We start from the raw sequence: 20,960 nt of genomic DNA on the forward strand, positions 1-20,960 counted from the left end.
GGGCTAAATTTAGACATTATTTTAAAATAAAACATTAAATATTTAGTGTTATATAACAGCATTATATCTTTTTGTATTTTTCATTTTTTCCAGTTATGAAGGGACAGGTTACTCTGTGAAAAAATTAAAGTTTATAGTGAAACTAAAATAAACAGGTCACCTTTTACTTTTTAATGGTACTAGAGGAATATTTTTTAATGATTAGCAAAAGTATGTTCATTAACAAATTTGTCAATATTATAGAGTTTTCTATACAACTGTCAATATTATAGAGTTTTCTATACAACATTAAATTAAATTGTGCCTTAAGTACAGCAACAATTACACATAACTTAATACAGTTACAGTAGTTCTGTATTTTTGTTAATTTTTGGTTTAAAATGCCTTAAAAATATATACTACTTCTTAATTTAGGGTGAATTAATTCTCACTTTAGCTTGCAGTCACCAAATGGCAACTAAACTGACGGATTGTTTGAGACAATGTGTTGGGCATACCCGTTGTGCACAGGCATGAATAAAATATTTTGGATGACAAATGAGAAATCTTTGTCTCAGTGTTATTTCAACATATCTGCCAATGCCTCATGTTCAATACACTTTTTATTGTCATAATCTGCACCTCATGTTTTTATTGCATGAAATTAAAAGAAAATCATTAAAACTATTTTTAAAACAATTCACACAAGGAATTGTGTGAAAAATAAAATGAAGTACAAATACTTTGTAATTTAAAAAACCCAAAGCAAAATTAAATAAAACAAAAGTTTACGATTAATAATTAGCTAATAACATCAATGAGTAAAAATTGATTTGTAATGTTACTAAAAGGTAAATAAAAGTTATTTAAAAGGCTCACAGAGAGAAAAAAGACCAAAAATAACTGCAACTCAAATGGGTCTGTGGCACATGGCTCATACATTTTACACCATTCCCAGTCAGCTACTAACAATAGTCTTCCCTTCACATTTAATATAAGATTGATAAGTATTAATATACATTTATTCTAAAAAGTCTCCCTAGCTGGATCCAGAAAGTATGCACTATTTATGTGCTTTTTATGGGAAATTAGTTTAATTTCTGTGTTTTGTAGGTACACTGCATCTTTAAGGAATGCATTTGTCACAAAAATTGTGAACTACCTGCATATTTTGCCCAGTTTATTTTTATTTTACCCGTTTTATGTAAAATCCCAATTAATGCCTTCATTGGTTTCTGTAATAGCCATTACAGTGGTTTCCAAACCCCCTCCCTAAACAAACTTCACATGGTCCAAAATTTAGCTGTTCAACTTCTAACAAATTCAAGGCTTCATGTTCCGAGTTCTGATACATCTTCAGTGGCACCCCTTTCCCTAGATTTTAAGTTTCTTGGCACAACAATCTTCTCCACCTATAAATGTACCTCCTCAAACCAATGTACACTACATAGGGAAGAAAGGCCATCAGAGACTCTATTTTCTCAGGCAGCTCAAACAGTTTGGTGTGTCTCAGGAAGCTGTAGTCCATTTTTTCAGGACAACAATTGAGAAAATGTTAACATTTTCTGTGATGGTCTGGATTGGGAACTTAGCCACTTAAGAGAGGAAACAGCTGGAGAGATTGGTGCACACTGCTTCTAAAATATTTGGCTGTGACTTACCATCTGTTGCTACATACTGTACAGCACGTTTAGATAAAAAAAAACTAAGTCTATCAGTGACCACTACCAATTCATTATTCTGATTAACATTTGTCATTAACAAGGTTGATCAATAAAGCGGATTACTGTGAAAGTCACTGGAACTTTTAATTCTGTGACACAGTTTTTGTACCATATTAAATTTTGTCCTGTTCCTCTCATAGAGCCTGGAAAAACAAATATGTACCAATTGCTCTCTGAACCCTAGATGATTCACTTTATAATAGCTCATGCAACATACTGTATGCTCAATGGGGCTCAAGTCTGGAGAGAAGGGCATAGATGGCCTGATATCACATTCTCATCTTGAAAGGAAGCCATTGTTTTAGGAGTAGCATGAGGATATGCATTATCATACTGGAATGTTGCAACAACAGGACGAATGCACAGAAAGAGCGATAAATTAATCCCAGCACCTGATATAGTGCTGTGCAGTCATCAGTCACTACAAGTAGGCTTATAACTGCAAGTACACAAGTATGTCGAGAGTTCTATAGCAACTAAACAGTCCTGTCCAGACCTTTATATTGGCTTGATATTGACTTGATGTGTCATTTGAATGTGAAGCAGTCAAAGTCACTCAAATATACAGTACTACAGTCACGAATGAACAATTAATCAATAATGATATGAAAATTATTTAAGGAATATTTCAGGAATATCCCAAATCTGTATTCTTTTATTTTTCTAAAAAACACATGTGCATAAGCAGAGTGATACATTTCTTTTGATATTAAGTGTATATTATTTAAGGGAGGTACAATGATTTATGTAACAACTATTGTATTATTGGAAAAGGTCAGTTACTCCACAGCATGTTCTAGTCTACCAGCCATCAATGTGTTAAATGCATTCTTGTGGGCAACAAATCACCTTTGAGCACCGTCATATATTTTATACAAACAGGCTATTTGAGAGGGCAATCCTAAAAGCTATAACTGAACACAGGAAATGAAAATGAAAAAAAATTACACTGAAACATACACAATTAGCAATGTGCTACTTATTCTTTTATGAGTTTTTTTCTGGAACTCTTTAGATTTTTCTCTTTTAGTAATAAGCAGCTGGCAATAAAAAGGACACATGTAAAAATAATGAGGCAGCATCTAACAGAGACAGAGGCTTATCTAATTGTCCTGCTGTAAGCTAAGAGAATAAAAGGCTGATCATGCAGTGATCTATCCTTTGAAATGGATTTAAGGTCTTTATTTTTGAGGTGAGCAGCATAATCTTAAAGTGGTTACATAATCAGTTTTACAAGTCAAGAAGCCGGTAAACATTGGAGGGTATTTGTTGCAGTATTGTTTAATTCCAATAAGTAAGGCTTTTTAAAAATATTTATTTAAATAGGGATGTAGGGATATTTTAAAACAGCTTGTTCTTCTGACAGTCATCATCCAGTATATGTAATTTAAATAGATATGGTATAAGCAGTTGTCAGTAAAGAACAAAAGTTGTGGACTTTTGAATATATAATTTCACAGTCTGATGTACAGTATTCCGATTTCTTTTTTTGGTGTGTTTGCCTATACTGTATATATCAAACTTCATATATGCATATATATTTTGTAACAGCTCTAAAAATAAGTTTAATAAATTAATAAAAGAAAGATATGTTCATACAGAATACATTTACTAAATTAAAAGCATTATCCTCCAAAAAAGAAAAACACGGTGAGGAAAATAATTTGTTCTCCCAAGCCGAGTTTTATCTTTGCCGCTACCCCTTTCATAGTCTATGAATATTTTACGGGAAGTGTGCATTTAGTAAGCAAGCACTGAGAGCGGGCAAATCAGTTTTATTTAGTTCTTTTCATCCGCACCAACTGTTATAGAATCCCATTTGACTCTTGTTGAAGAGAATTGGATTCAGCTAATGGCACATTTACTTTTCTCAAACCACTACTGCATCCTTGCCAGCCTAATGAAGTCTGCAAACACCTCGCTTTGGATATGATCGAAGAGGACACGTGCATTCGCTCTTTTGTTCTTGTTTTATTTGGGGCTCTCCATTTCCTGAATACATAAGAGCAGGACTGACTTTTAGAACAATTGAGCCCTGGCCAGTATAAGGAATGACTCAAGTATAAAGCAAAGCTTATCCTCCATTAAATTGTTTGTGTTTGATGCTGTACCTTATGTGTGTCTCCATGAAATGCTATGCAAGCAAAAGAAAAAACAAACAAACTAAAATTAAATTGGTTTGTGTTTGTCTACACATTAGATACTGTATGCTACCATACACCTATTTGTGGATGGAACACCTGCTTTTGATTTGATCATTTTATACAACATACAGTACGCCAGGGTTACTTGTCTTGTAGTTAAAATAAAACTAAATCAGCAGTTATTGTAATTTTCTTGAAAATGTCTACTGACCACAATTCCATACAAACAGAAAAAATACTTTTAAGAAGTATTTTTTTCTTGCTGTATCAAACATGATACTGTATATCTGTAAGATTTGCACAATGTATTATTTTAATTTACTACAGTATGGTTCCAAGATTATTTTGGATTGAACTAGTCAAAATCTGGACATCACAAGATAACTGGTTTAAACATATTACATTTTAAAATATTTTTTTAGTAAAAATGTACTGCTAAATTTAACCAAAAAAAATAATACCTTATATAATCTACAGTTATGTGACATCTGCATGATTTGATATTGTCTTCTGGCAAAAAAATAGAATGAAAGTGTTCTAACTAATAAGCACAGCATTTAAAATATACAGATCAATGACCCAGACAATTTAGTGTCCCGGTTATTTGGAGTCTCTGTTCTAGGAAGGAATTACACCTGCACCAGAGCAGTGAATTTATAAAGAAAGGATGTAGTGCATAGAAGTGTTAACTTCATAAAAACAAGAGGCTACTATTCTACACTGCACAATGCTGAAACAAATCTTTCCTACAACTGTTATTTGAAAGGCCCTTCTGAAATATAGAAACAAGTATTAGACTCCAATAACACTATACAATTTTTTCATTATTTTGTAGTGTCTTTTCATGACAACAACCACTTGACAGTGTTTTATAAAGTCAAGTGAATACAAAATGGTGTAGAATCAGAGTAGATCACTTAAAGCTGCTGATTAAGTAGACAATTCTGTTTTATTTTAATTTGGTTAAATTGATTTGGTAAATGGGTGGCACAGTGGTAAGTATTGCTACCTTGCTCAGTTGGGGTCTAGGTTCAGTTCGAGACGTGGGGTGCTATCTGCATGATGTTTGTATGTTCTCTCTGTGTTTTGGGGGGTTTTCTTGGGATGCTACAGTTTAAAAACTAGTAGGTTGATTGGCCTCTGGGAAAGTTGGTGCTAGTGTGAGTGTGTGTCTGTGTGTGCCCTGCGTTGGACTGGTGTTGTGGCCAGAGTGTACCCTGTCTTGCACCCGTTGCTTGCCAGTCTCTGACTTGTCTGTGACCTTGAATTGGAAGGAGTGGTTAGAAAATGGATGGATATGTTTGGTAAATTATAAAGATCTGTATAATATTCAGGATGTTTTTTTCTAAGAAAGAACCGTAAAAGGTAAAAACAGAAGTCCACGATACTGTATATGTTTTAGTTAATTCTAACATTAAATACACAACTTGATAAAAAATACTGTTGTAAGAAAGCCTTTTAACAATTCATAGCACCAACTATTCTGTTTAATGTTAAACTAAGCAATATTACGCTGCCTTCTCAAAGACGTTCTTTAAAGATCAAGAGGTCCTCATTATGGAATTTATTCTAGCTGGCAAACTGTTATGTAAGTGATTGGGAATCGTTCAGATAACTGTTTGTAGAAGACATTATGAAAGCAATTACTTTAACAAGTTTAGAGATGCGTGCTAGCAAAACACAATGTAGTGATGCAGATTACAGCTGAAATATTAGAGTACTGTATTGCAAGGTTTAAAAGATGAAGCAAGTGTTTTTTAGTTTTATACAATCTACGGTTTTATTTTGCACACAACAGTTGCATAGTGTACAGTATTATACAGTATCACCAAAACTTGGAAACTTAAATGCTTTGTAAGTGATAGTAGTGAAGAAAAAAATCAGGAAAAGCAAAAACCTGTCAATTTTCTATAAACAGTTTGCAAATAAGTATACAGGGGAGGCAAATTATAATGCAGTAAGCTGAATGTCTTCATCAAAGCGATTATATAAAAGATAGAAAGTGAAGTAGAGAAATACTGTATATTAGCTGTTGTGCAGAAGCTACTGTACAATTGTTAATTTATACAGTATAACTTAACTGTTCAGGTTAGGTAAACTTACTGATGAACTTTAAGTACACAACAAAGGACTATTGGAACCAATGGTATTTTGTTGTGTTTTAATTTTTCTTGGTATATATACTGTATAGAGCAGTACTGGGAAAAAATCAAATTCCATGCCATTTTGACCAAAAAAGCAACATCATTCCATCAGCATTCACCTTCGTGCCTACAGTATGTTTTCAACCTCTTTCAGTTATGTCAGTTGTTATTAATTTATTTAGATTTTTATCCCATGTGACATGTCTTTGTCAACATCGTTCATAGCTGCGTATTTCACTGAAGCAATCTGAGTGGAGATCTTTGATCCCCTCCCACAAGGATTTGAACACTCAACCTTCCCTTTATGAGTTCAGAGCCATAATCACTACTTCACACTACTATTGGAATGTTTATAGTTCATTGTCATTGGCTGGACCATAGACTGACACTTGTTTCACATATGAACAGAATCTTTCACCACCCCTGAACTCCTCAGTTAGAAGGCCTAAAAGGCTAGTAGTAGCTTTTGCATGCAAAATAACCCACATGCCATTTTAGTCAAAAGAATGGATTGTAAATGTAACGTTCCTCTCAATTTATATAAAAATAGCCTCCTACATAGATCGTAACTCTCTGAAATTGACTGCCAAGTTGTCAGACATTTAGTTTTAAGTTTTATAGCTAGTTTATAGAATTTCTCATCCTGTCTGGTTCAGATATTTCCATCTTCATGAGGTGACAGGTTGTGCGCAACGTGCACCTTAATCAAAGCTCGTCACATCCCACCTTTATTTGTGATGACTCAAATGTAGTAAATTTCTATGTTGTGATTCAAATTGGAGGTTTTATGACTCTGTTCTCTTCCATCCTGTCGCAAAGGTATATATATGTTTTCGGTTTTACATATTCATTGTATATAATCAATGGTTGTGTTTGGCCCATTCTCTCAATGAAGGGCTCATTATCCTGCAGCATTGTAGACTGTGGTTGAACATGTTCATATAAAAGAAAAAGATATGTAATCATTATAATAACATTTATTAATTTATTATATTATTATGATATAATAATAATAGTATTTCAGTCAATATAAACTCTTTACTATTCTACCTTAAAGTGATGTTCTGGTCATTCATTTGCTCGTAAATAAGAGTTTAAAATATATTTGTTTTATTTTACATACAGTATATCTAAACCAAGGTGAATAAACTGAACAGAAATGTTTCTACCAGGGCCTCAGTAGTTTAGAATGAGATTCACAAATACTGTAGAGTGAACTAACTGTTATCCTTAAAATCTTCATAGGATTTATTATTGTTTTCATTTTTGAGTTCTGGTTTGAAAGAATATGACATGTTTTTATTTGTGTCGTGCACTAATTAATTAACAGAGTTGAGAGTCTTTGTGTTTATAAACTAGATTTGAATTACAGTAGGTTATGACTGTAGGAGGGATAAACTGTCTTGGAAGATTTTAGTAGAGTTAGTTATGCACTAGAATATGCACAGTTGTAGTAATTTTACTGTGAAAAGGTGCTTTGAGAATTAAGAAACATTGTAGGTGTAAGTCTTGATTAACAAAATACTGAAGGGGCAATATGTGTTACATTTTTTGTAGGTTTGTTTTTAGATTCAGGACATAGCGTCTTTGTCTTGTTCACCAGCGAAGAGCGCAGAAGGGATACAAGAAAACTTCATTCTGTGATTTATTTTCCTCATACCACCTATCTGTGTGTAATGTATCATATGTGTACAAAAAACAGACTTCTTAAATTACAATGCAGGCAAGGGCAGAAACAACAGACAGAAATAATGACCCTATCTTAGCATCCCCGGGGAAAGACAAACAGTATATATCCATTTCCTTTGAATCATTTATTATTTCAGCTGAGAAGCTTTTGAGCAGACAAAAGTTAGAATCGGTTCTTTGCGTGATGATCATTGTATGCAGTCAATGTTCAAGTTCTAAAAGGTTTGAAGAAAAGAATGACCACAAACACAAGCAAATACTTTGCATTAGCAGTTAATCATATACAGAAAGGGACTTGCAATTAAGTACTTGTCAAAACATGCTATGTAAAATATTACTGTGTGCATAACATCTAGCAAAAATGTACTGGACATTAAACATAAGAGGCAATATGGAATGTAGTTCAGGTGGGTAGCTGCGTCAGCATGCGTAAGCTGCAAAGGAACAAGTAATAGGTTTATTCCATGCTGAAAAAAAGAAGAAAGAGAACACAACGTTTCGGCCGTGGAGGCAAATAAATAGAAGAGAGTCTACCACCTGTTACAGGTAGTGCCTGCCAGTATTATATCTACCTGCCAGGTAGAAGTGTGGCAGTTAAAAGATTAGTTGTCATATTGCACATATTGCATATTGTAAGATTATTTTGTCCCACCGAACACTGTGAAGATTATTTTGCAAAAGCAGGAAATCATGGCAAATACCAGAGTGGAATCCACACCAGCCAGATTAGGCATGACCTGGCATGGTAAACCATGATATGTGGTGAGAAAACAGTGGTGAGAAAAGATCACACAGTTATGTTTGTATATCTGTCTTAAGTATGAAGGTAATCACATTAACAAGGACATTATGGCGGGCCAGCCATCCCTACACCAATGAAGTACTGTGAGTGCACAGTGACAGCTAAAGTGCTGTCAGTACAGGGATAGAACTTTGGGAAAGCATTTCTTAGCCCAGTCCCACTGAGAACTTCTGTCATGACATGGAACAGTGAAACACTTCTCTCACTTCACTAGAAACAGCACTGTGGGAAGAATGGCACTATATTCCTGCGGCTGTTTGCTAAAAGATGGTGGGAAGTGTACCTTCAAGGAGTGCAGCAGTTCATTGAGGCTACATGGTTGTCATGAGTAGCAACTATCCACTATCGTTTTGAGTTTATAGCCTGTCCAAGGTCATTCATTATTAATACTATTAGTGATGTCTTCCGTAAAGACTTTGATGCATAAAATATTTCTGCATTATTAAATATTTATGATAAAGGTGAAAGGTTGTGTACTTTTGTCCAACTGAGCAATCTTGCTTTTATAAAAATATACCGGCTTTTTAATATTTAATGATTAACATGCTTATTACACTTTGATTTCTATGAATCAAGATTACATTTTTACATTAAAAAAAAATCTAATTTCTATAGTATTTTGCATGATCTTGTTTTGCATTTGATACTCCATGCAACTGAATGTTATTTTTTTCAATTGTTGTAATCTTGTAGAATTTCTTTCTATTCTTTCAATATTTCCTTCAACTCCATCAAACTACTGGGGAGTTATTTCACTACATCCAAATCAGCTTTATCTCTAGCTATTCAGAAGACTGCTTAAGAACAATTATTTTGCATTCCTTCAGAAGTTAATTTAATGTGTTTGTTGTCTTTTTTTGACTGTGTTTCGGAAAGTCAGGCAGTATGAACATCATACTTGCATATGGAAATACAGTGTTGCTATACTTTTGAGATTTGGCTGCATCCAAGCAATCTCCCATAAAGTATATACTGCAAGCGCCAAGTTTTGTACTAATGTAAAAAAAACAAATCTTTATGGCCCCACTTTCTTTGAAGACTTTCTTAAAAGGCAGTACAAGCTGTCCTCTATAATTATTGTACTTGTTGTTTCATCAGAGCAAATATGAATGTTTGCATACATATATAAATACAAATGTGTATGTGTACATATGTATATGTGTGTACATGCATGCACATACTGCATGTACATTATGTTAAAATAATTATAATATTAAATCGAAACACACTATTTTTGGCTCCCCTCTTTACAAATACACATTTTATAATTTGGTTGTAGAGTATCTTGATTTTGCCCATGGTCTTGTTTGGCACATTGAAATATGTGTTACTTTTATTATTTTGAAATTCCTTCAGAATTCTGTCTCGTAAGCACAGATCTTACTTCATAAACAGTATAATAAAATAACCTGAATAGATAAAGTAATGAGACAAGAATATTGTGATAAAAAAGTGTTGTTTTGATTACATTTTTCCAGTAGCTTAGTAAACCGAGCTAGTTTATAATGGAGAGGGGGCAACTTGATAAAGATTCTTGCAGGTCTTTTTGTAATGGAATAGCCAAAGGGAGAGTTTACTTATATGACATTCCTTGGTTTCCAAAGTTATTTCCTGAAAACCATTCTGTCAACAAAAACCCTGTTGTGCCTGAAAGATTGACTTAAAGTTTCTAATTTACTGTGCCTTCTCAGTTTGTTTTCTTATTGCTTTGTTTTGTTTCTTGCTCCCAGCTAGCACATCCTGTTTGCTTGTCACAGTTGAAGGTTGACGTTTCCTCTCCAGTGCCCTGTAGCAGAGTTTTAGACCACACTAACACAACACAGATTCATAATGCCCTTGGAACAAAACTAATTTGGTTCCCTTATTTCCAATCAGAAACACAGGAGGATCCAAGCTGTAGCTGAAATGATTGATGATGATTTGTAGCATGATGCTAGTGGGGGAGGGGCCAGGCATCTTTAGCATCTGCAGTATGCCTGAGGAAGGATTTCTCTGTTTGAAAACAATGCTGTCTTTGAATGGTTATCAAATTTATGAAGCATTGAATATTTTCGTAGAAAAGACACAGCAACATGCATTCTTTGTTGATTTATTGATTTTCCAACTTAGGTTTTTGTATGAAAAGCAGCTCCTAGTAAAAACAAAATTCATAAACATGAAATTATTTTCTTTTTTAGTTTATTTTTATCTCTGGACACATACACCAGCGTCACTGCAGAAATTGAACATGCAGAGCCAAGTGATACCTGTCAGATTCAATAGATTCAAAATGAACAAATTCAGCATAGGCTGACATGGGAAATAAAGGCTGAATTTCTTTCAGTGTTTTGATATGACAAATCTTCCCTGCAGACGTGGGTGAACTCTAATAAAAAAAAAATGTATTAAAATTCTTAGTGACAGTGTTACCTGCATCCTAGTGTTGCCATTCAGTGTGATAGTGGCAGCAGTTTTTTTTTCTGGACATTTCTTCTTTAATTCTTTTCTGTTTATATTTCCATAGAATCATCTTCTTCTGTGGTAATATACATGGACACCACCACCACAAGGACAACAACAAGATCCACTCCAATTACTACCTCCCGAGCAGTGATGACCTCCACAGCAGGCCGGCGCACCAAGAGCACCACCACCTTGGCTCCCATTGGAGGAGATATTCTAGACATCGTCACACGGCCAGCACCATCATCCCAGCTCCCAAACATAGGCACAGACTACTGCAGCCCGCTAGAAGAATCTGACATTTCTTGGCCCAAAACGCATCAGGGACAGGTTGCGAAGCAGCCATGTCCTGCAGGAACCATAGGTAAGAACATGCTGCTTCAGACACAGCCAACTGATGATATGAAAAACCCAGAGGATAAGAAATAAAAAGCACAATTATGGCACTGTTTTGATTAATCTGCATTTTGATTTCTGCAAAATACTTCTCCTTCTCAAAAAAAACAGTAAATGTGTTTTTTTTTTTAACCTGACTTCTTTTATTCTTGATTTGGATTGAGAGATATTGAATGCTCTATTAGCCAAGAGTGCTTCATAAAATTACTATTGTGAGAGGAGAGCAACAATATAGTGGATGTACTGAGTTGATTTCCATATAAACACAAGATAAAATTGAGAAAAAATCCAGTGATTCTTGAATGCTAAACTGATTAGTAATTACATTTGACGTTACCTGTGTCCATAGATAATTTCTTGGCAATATTTGACAAACCGCTTAAGTTATGTTTTTTAGTAAGAACTCACTTATACTTTGTTGTATCATGGTACAGAGCTCTGCTTTTACAATATACCTCTGGATTGCCCTTTGTTTCGATTTTTTGTGTTAAAAAACAGTCGATCACCTACAGTATATCCCTTTGAACCATGACTATGTTCATTATTGCATTATTCCTGTTGTCACAGAGCTGGATGTTATCAAAGCAAAATGGGGATTGTTACCACAAAACTTGTTCAAGAAAATAAATTACATGAATGAATTTTGCGAGGTATTTTTTAAACAGAAACATTTTGCTTACAGTATGTGAATATAGTTTTAAGCTCTTCAGTCATTCATAGAGTACATGCAGACCCTGTCAGTTCAAGGTGGGCCTATGGAATTAGCTACTGAAAGATATCATTGTTATGCTTTTCACAGAAATTAAAGGCACAATAAAACATATTTTTGCAATGAAATAACACAAAGGCCCAATAAATTACACCATTTTTTTTGTCCATAGAACAATATTGAAATTTATGCTTATTACAAGAATAAGACTGGTGTATTACCACGCATTGACTTGATTGTTGTAGGAGTGCTGTTTCTGAGTTTTATGATCTGGGGATGAATTTCAGAATTTACCATGCAGATTAACATTATTACATAACCCATTACATAAACTGAATTAGAAACCCCTCCTTGAGTGTCACTTTCTTCAAGGCGATTGTCTTATGTTTGTAGTATTTAAGTATAATCATTTTACTGTTATATTTTACATTAACTGTTGCATTTTCTAGCTGTTTGGAAAACAAAATAGCTTGCATTTCAGATCAGACATGATCTCATTAATATACACATTCCTTGGATATGATCCCCTCAGGTTTATAATGCATATCCTGTAAAGTGTATTTCCTTAGAAAGCTACTCTTTTATGTCATTCCTTTCTAGTGAATTAACCTGAGCTTCAGCGATGAGAGACAGAGACAAAAAGAAGGACATAATTGTAATAAGCTGTGCAGCAAATACAGTATTACTGTGTCACAGTTCAGTAGAACAAGAGTCAGGTACATGTAATTGTATCAAAAATAAATGTAAATATCCTTTAAGCTCAGAAAAAAAATAAATCATAAAAGTAATATAATTTAACAGTATAAATTTGAAGCAATAATTTAGCGACCGAGGGCTTAAGCAACACAATGGTGTATTAAAATAAACAAAAATGCTTTTTGAAAAACTGTTGAGCATTATGGCCAGGTGATTTGTTTCCTCTGAGGACCTGTTTTTCTTCCGCTTGGTAATCATGATTAAGACATGGAATTGTTCACAACTAAAAATATCATGACTGAACCATGGCTGATTATTGTTCAGCTTTTTCATCCGGCAGAGTTTCAACGAGCCACTTCAAATCTACAGAAAGCAACCAAAGATGAATGCAGCATTTCACAAGATAACAGTACCACACAGCACTGCCTTGTTTTTCTCTTGAGTGATTTGGTACTCGAGGCAACTCTACAATGGTGCAGTTCTATAAATATCATTTACAGATTTTACAGCAGTCCTCTGAAGCATCTGTGGTCATATTCTTATGCTATGTTAGATCACAGACGTAGTGTGGAATGTAAACCTGTCTCAGTCCAAAACTACTGTATAAAGTGTTCTAAAACACTTCAGAAAGAAATAGGAACCTTAATTGTTGTTAATGTATCCTTTCCGTTTGGTAGGTCACACATGAATGTTGAAAAGGCATTGCATTGTGAGGTTCTTACTATTTTTCACTAATCCATACAGTAACTTAATAAGCATAGAACAAGTAGTATTATTGGTACAAGGTGTACATACTGTAGGTGTACAATACATGGACAGCAGTCTGAATCAAATCGGATTAAAATGTATTTATTTATTGATATTACCCCATATATTTCTTTTAAAATACAATGGGATAAAATAATTGTTCTTCTTATTCATTTCCTAATTTATTAATGCTATATTTCATAAATCTTTTTTATATCCTCAGAAGCTGAAATTTCAAGATATTGAGCTTTTTAAAGAAAAAAAATTTTTTACTGTGTTTGAGACATGGTTTTTCATAAAGTATTGGGTCAGCATAAAACAATTCTATGGAACCAGTGTATCCCAACGGAAATTGTATTTTCCCAAAATACTGCATATTTTCCCCAAATTTGCTTAAAAGATGATTTGCAACTAAAGGATTTAAAATAGAGGCTAAATAGCTATTACTTTTGAAACTGCAAAAATGATTTTCTGCAACTAAATTACTACAAAATGGAGATTGACACCCTTAAGAGAACTAAGCTTTGACCCTTTTATAATAAATTGTACAGTTCCAGAAAACTAACCCTTAGTTGAAGATCTGTTTCCTATATCTTTACTTTATATACATTATAATTGTAGTATATTAAGGATGTTTTGCAGCTGATCTCCTTTTATAATTACAATCCAGCTATTCATAGAGCAAAAACGTAGAAATGCACATGAGATTTAAATAGCCCCCCTGTGTGATATGTACTTTAATAGGATTAAATTTAAAAGTAATTCAAGCTAATTACTCCTCCACCAAAATCGTCAAAATTTAAAGCCAATGCATTTGGCTTCAGCTAAGAAGATATCAGCTTTCATTAGAAAACGAAAAGAAGAAACATGAATTGTAAAGATAGATCTGATTCGAATCAAGTGTTACAAAACCGCAATACTGCTTTCCCTCGGGCCCTAAATAATTGGAGCGTGATCTCCATGTTCATACTCATACATGTGAAGAGCTGCCCTTTGTTTCATAAGTGCAGCTGTGTAGTAGCCTATCCAGAATTTAGGGCACTTCAAAAAACATTAAGCTTACTGTACGTTAATGTCAATTCTACCCTTGCCTATCTTTCTTTCAGGAATTGCTACCTATGTATGCCTGGCACCTGATGGTTACTGGGACCCACAAGGACCAGATCTCAGCAACTGCACTTCTCCCTGGGTCAATCAGATAACACAGAAAGTAAGTATGTAACTCCCAATGACAAAGGAAAAATAAGCATCATGTAGCAGAATTTTATCATATTATGATTACAGTATAAAATGAGATTTTTGTGGCAAATTCAGAAAAGTTATATTTGTCATAAATTAGTCAAGAAGAATACGTTTGTTCACACCTCTATGTATCTCTTTAAATACAAATTAAAATTAAAAAATAAATTAAATAATATTCTGCTCTTTGGAAGTAAGATGGGAGATGATTGAAAGGAGGTAATAGATGAAAATCATTCAGTAGTACCATGGATTATCATGGGTAATGTCAGTGAGCTCTTTGAAGAATACAAACAGTAGGTCATTAACCTCCATGAGTTGGGGTATAAAATATTCCACATAAAGTTGAATTAACAACTTTTTACTGTAGTATACATTTCTAGAATTTAAGGCTGCTGGTAAGGTCCTAACTGTGCTAGGAATAACCATGGAATGTGAAACTATAATTCCAAAGGCAATAGCTGGAGATTGCCAATACACCCTGGCATCTTGAGGATACAAAGTGTCGAAAACTAACATTCAAATTCAGTTTTTTCATGCTGAAGTCTACTGTGAAATGTTGTGGGGGGGTATGTTAAGTTCTGGGGTTGTTTTGCGTTTATGCATCAAGGTGCTTTTATCAAGAAAGGCGAAATCTTTAACTCCGAGCATGTACCAGGAGATTTTGCCAACCTCAGGCTTGGCTGAAAATAAGCTTTACAGGATGACAATGATCCAAAGTCAACATTCAAATCAACAAAGGAATGGTTTACTGCGCATAAAATAATGTTCTTGACTGGCCATCTTAATCTCCAGATCTCAATCCATTATGAACATTTGTGATTCTAACTCGAGATGACAGTTCACTAATGGAAATTGAAGAACTTCTGAATGGAGGAGCGGTCATAACTTTCCCCTCTGAAAAATGCTAGAACCCCAAAGAATATCACAGAAGTCTAGATATCCTCAGCAAATGCCATTTAATTTTGCTTAATGCGTAGTTCAATTGAAAGTTTTTTTTTTAAACAAGAAACTATAAACAAAGTGCTTGCTTACTCATGGCTGTCTGGTTTTGCATTTTAAAAATTAGGCTGGTGAAAGTAAAAATCATCCTCTAGTAAGTGGTTCAGTTGAGTGGTAAAACCTGTCAGTATATTACATCAGATTTTCGTTTCACCCATGTGGTAAGTTTACAGCTGAATATCTTCAGATACTACCAAAGGGTTCATGCACGCAGAAATGTACCACATCCATGCTGCTGGTTTTGTGTGATAACATTTTTTCCTGAGAGGCTGAAAATGTAATCTCAGAAAATCCTATTTATAAGATGCATGCCTAAATCTGCTGTTGTGAAATGATCTCTTTGCATCTGAATTCATGCTGTACAAGCATCAGACTTTTACTTAAGTTTAAAATATTGTACTATATATATGTTTAACTTATCATATGCATAGAACTTTAGAAGAGTACTACAAACTAGTTATAATATTTGAATTTTGTTTTCTTTTACATTGATCCAGAGACGTATTTATTTAATGTTAAGATAGAATGTAAATACAGCCCCTTTTCCATATGCAGAGAGCTGTATTTCTGCAATACAAAAGTATACATCTAGTGTTGAAATAGTAAAAGAAGTCATTGTATTTTATCACTATAAAATTAAATAGTAATAAATAAAATTACATTTCATTGATCAACAGTCATAAAATTGAAGCAATTACACTACTTTCATGTTTACAAATGTGACAAAATGAGGTTTGTATGGTAATTTGTATAGTACTGCACATAAAGTAATTGTATTAATATACTTGAAAGCTTATTTTTATATTTTAGTAGACTAAAATGATAAACAAATACAGATGATAATTTAATTCAAAGTGTATAGATTGGCCTTTTTCTGTTTCTTCTGTGACTATAATGCAGAAATGTTATTTTTATTTTAAGGTAAACCTTGTAAATAAACTGAATATATAATACAAACCTGCAATCTGTTACCATACATGAACATTACAACCTGGTCTGTCAGTTTGGTGGTGAAGAACAGCATGAATACAAGTTATAATTATAGATGGATCAGATTTGATCAGGTTTAATTGAAAGTTATTTTATATAATTTAACATTTTTATCTGTCTGCTAGAGTATTACTACTACAAAGCTACGATCAAAACTACTGCTTGTTTAGCTCAAGGGTTGACTAGAAATTGCTCTAATTATTTCGTAATGTAATACTAATAGGCTTTTTTCCTCCTTTGATATCAATTACAGACAGCAAGAAAAGGCTCAGAGGATAGAGTCCTTTATTTTTTTCTGTAGATCATACAGACCTTTGATCAGAATTTGATTTAATAAAACAAGTTGCCCAAAATGTTATTTCAAAAGGCATATGTTAAAGGTCTTGATTTATCTGTCTCTGACAAGCTGAGGTCAGGAGAAACAGCAGCCATCATTGCAAGGGAGCTTTCAGAGCAGACCAAGAGTCAAATCCACGCAGGGGATATCTCCTACACAGTCAAGGCCATGGACCAGCTGGTGGATTTGCTTGATGTGCAGCTCAGGAACCTCACCCCTGGTGGAAAAGACAGTGCAGCTCGAAGTTTAAACAAGGTAGGTCTCACCCGCACTAACGAAATGCAGTACTCACCTCACCTCACACATCCTACATTTTTACTGCCTTTTAGTAGCATCTGCTTCCTCTTCTTCTTAATGTATTAATGGGTTTGTTTGCATAATGGTCTCATATCCTGTAGAACATTGAAATAAAGAAAAATCCAATTTATCAGCGTCTTAGGTAACTACTATTCACCAGAATGGCAATTGCAAGTGGCCTCTTCTTATTTATAATGTTTCTCATTTTGTTTTAACTTGCTGATAAAATAAGCTCCTGAAATTCATGAAGCACAGTTAAATATAGCCTTCTAAGGCTTCATTTATGTGAATCACAAAAAAGAATCTATGTGTAAAATATAAATATATTCATAGTCATATATTTTTCACAATTGATCCTTCTTTTCCATCTGAAAGTAAAAAAAATCTCGAAAATATGCTTAACTTTGATCAACTACTGGCTACCATAAAATTAGCACTTTAAAAATTAGCTCCAGGTTTAGTCCAGCTTGGTTACAAAGTCCTGGTACCTTACTAAAAAGTGGTGCAATCATGAAATTTTAGAACCCAAGTCAAAATGTCCTTTTCAGTATGTAACTGCTGCTATCACTAGCCAACCCCTATGATGAGATGAATACACTCCCTGCCATTAATGAGGCCTTCATACTGTTAAGGACAACATGTTTCTCCACATTGCACTCCTTTTGATGAAATTACTTCCTGAATCTTCAATGCTTAGTGAAGTATAGTCTAAATATGGAGCACCACAATGCTGTTCAGTTGTGCTTGTATCACTACTGATCTTAGGGAGGTTTTTAGGTGATATACAGTAATATACAGAAAGATATTTCATTTCTACATGTCATTACTTGCTAAAAAGTTCAGGAAACATAAAACACGCTTTAGGATCTGCCATGAAGAACAACATGTCCTGTGTGACATTAAGATCTGAAGAGCACAATATTCAAAACCATATCATGTTGAAAAGGTAAAATTGTTGCAGCTTTTATAGGATGCTTTCTCCTGATTCTTCCGCAGTTAACCATTCCTCAAGTTATATTAATAAATCCAAGCTTTCTTTGTCAAATCTCTCATACAAGACAACCATAGATTATCAAAAACGTGTACACATTTACACTGTAAAGACCTGTTGCAGTGTTAAATATTGATCATCTCTCCTTAATGTGATTATTACTGCTTTGTTTTGCTGTGCATTTTGGGAAGAATAGGTTCTTCACTGTAGTTTGTTTCCCAGGTCTATAATTTTTGACCAGAAAGCAACCTCAGATCCAGAATGGAGCTCACATTTTCAAAAACTAAAGATGTCCTCTGGAAATTCAAGAGTACTTAACTGCATGGCTATATTTGCTGCGTCAACAGGAGAGAATGACTTAAAGCAGATGCATCATGTAAAATGCCACAAACACCTACTTGATTGCATTCTTAAAATAAATCCAGTAGCTCTCTGTAGGTATCCATTAATATTTTCAAATTTGTTGCACGCAGTGTCTATCTAGTTGGAGCAAGCGGTCAAATGTCTGTATATACAGTTAGGTTTCTTCAGATTCTTAAATAATTTAATAGATGTGTTTAGAAAAGTTTCTTAAATTAATTGAGCTCATCTCTACACTTTGTTACACTTTTTTTCTACAGTACATAAACAAATCTAGGGAGGAAGACAACTAATGAGCAGAGATTTCATAGGGTTTATTTGTATGTGTTCCTGCCTGCACTCTATCTCTTATGCTCGGGATATTACTAACCCCATTGAAGTATCACAACATTTTAAAAAATCTAATTAACAACTAGTTAACATGTCTTTGTCTTTTGTCTTTGACAAATTTAAAGATTTCTTCTGCTGCAGTTTTATCAATCTCATAGAACCCAAGAAAGCCTTTATCAATATCCACTGAACAAGAACCAATAGGGTTTCTGGTGCTGCCAAGGTTTCAATTTTATCACTGGGCAGTAAATGTCTGTATCACCTAGCTTGACACTAATTCCAAAGAAAATTGTTCAGTTTTTTTACTTTAGTTTTTTTTCTTTTTAAAAAAACCTTAACACAATTATAAACATTTGTGGATAGTTAATCAAAGTCAGGTGCTTTATGTGGCCAAACAGACATTTTTCGATTCATCTGACCTGGCAGAGACAGGAGGACGAGATGTCTCAAATATTTAGAATTTGTTATTTTTTTCTGAGCCTGTCTGATACAATATATGCAGCATTATTGCCTAAGCAGATAGTTGCGGTTGCTGACATCTGCCAACTACTTCAGGTTGATCTGAAAGGTTAGCACAACTTGCCTGAAGCACTAAGACTCTTCTCTATGTTAAAAATATATTTCACTGGCACATGTTCAGGAAAAAGCACCAGCACAGAATAGACACCTCTGCATAAATCATAAGGGGACCTATTCTGTAAATATGCACAAAGAGTAAGATGCCAAAAACTGCATCACAAATGTGTCTGCAAAATATAAAATTCCCTCCATTCACTATGCTCTTAAAGCAAATGCTGAAACCATATTGGTTATAATCTCATTCACCCACTGTGCTTTGGTCGGATTCAATATTTGGTTTGCTATATATGTGCATTGGGCTTAATGTAAAGCCCAATTTTCAAATCACACTTTTCTATATAGTCAAAAAAGATATTTTACATTTTTTATTCCTGTTCTTCTCCCTGTACTCCTAAGTCTCTAGGAATCAGAATTCCTGATATCTCCCCTTATCTGTTTCTCACTACTCTGTATGTTTCCTCTATTGCCTTATCTATTTCTCACTACACCACTAATATACTAGTGAGTTCCTCCATTGGGATCTTCATACAATTTAGATGTCATTTTGAACCATAGTCTTCTTTAATGTTGTCTCCTCCCTACATAAACCACTTATTCCTACATTCCCTGCTTTCCATGAGTGGTGACTGATATACTGTATCAGAGATACATTTTAGATACATACATTGAAACATACATGAATACATACATGAATTTGATAGTCTCTTACAAAAAAATGTCAGCTTTCTCAAACATATTTAGTTAGCTACAAGATTTACCTACTGTACAAATCCAGGATTTTTACAACACGTGTCCCATTTCCCTGTTACCTCCTTATTACCCTATTAATTCAATTTTTGATTTAATATCAAAATTTGATCTAATTTCTTTAAAATATTATTCCTACATTGGAACATTTTTTTCTCATCTTGGAAGATGCTATGGGAACAACATTTAGATCAAGATGAGTTTTGGGAAACAAAACTGTCCCTTTTCAATTTATCTTCTGCTTGTGTTAGACATGAGTTCATGCAATTTGAATTTGTCAACATATACTTTTACTAACTTTAAATGTTCTGAAATGTGTTTTTATAAATTCCACAAAACCTGATTCTACTTATGACAGAAGAAAACCTGTCCTGACTACTTTTCTTTCACATGTTCTGACCCTGAACCTGCTCTCGTTTTAATTCTTAACAGTTTATTTCAAAAACTGTTACAAATACCACAGCTATCCATTTGTCATCTGCCTCTTATGGCTCTGTTTGGGGTGGCAAGCAGCACTCATTTTTTTATTCAAGGTGCACCCTGCATTTGTTACAATCCTAACAAGGCACTTAATTGCCCCTGGGCAACCAATGGTATACCTTGCTTCCAACTACAT

The 20,960-nt window shown here is 34.1% G+C and overlaps 1 protein-coding gene across 1 annotated transcript in view; it reads left to right on the plus strand.

Annotated features, from left to right (window-relative positions):
* The window catches only part of adgrl3.1 (adhesion G protein-coupled receptor L3.1), a 264,360-nt gene that overhangs the window by 136,198 nt on the left and 107,202 nt on the right, over window positions 1-20,960 (plus strand). The window contains exons 6-8 of the mRNA XM_088939011.1: window positions 10,986-11,288; window positions 14,579-14,682; window positions 17,110-17,295. Of these exons, the coding sequence (XP_088795137.1) occupies window positions 10,986-11,288; window positions 14,579-14,682; window positions 17,110-17,295 (593 nt within the window). The remainder of the gene's footprint in view (window positions 1-10,985; window positions 11,289-14,578; window positions 14,683-17,109; window positions 17,296-20,960) is intronic.

This window comes from Atractosteus spatula, chromosome 1 (genome assembly GCF_055471065.1).
Source record: "Atractosteus spatula isolate fAtrSpa1 chromosome 1, fAtrSpa1.hap1, whole genome shotgun sequence".
In the NCBI taxonomy this organism is placed as follows: domain Eukaryota; kingdom Metazoa; phylum Chordata; class Actinopteri; order Semionotiformes; family Lepisosteidae; genus Atractosteus; species Atractosteus spatula.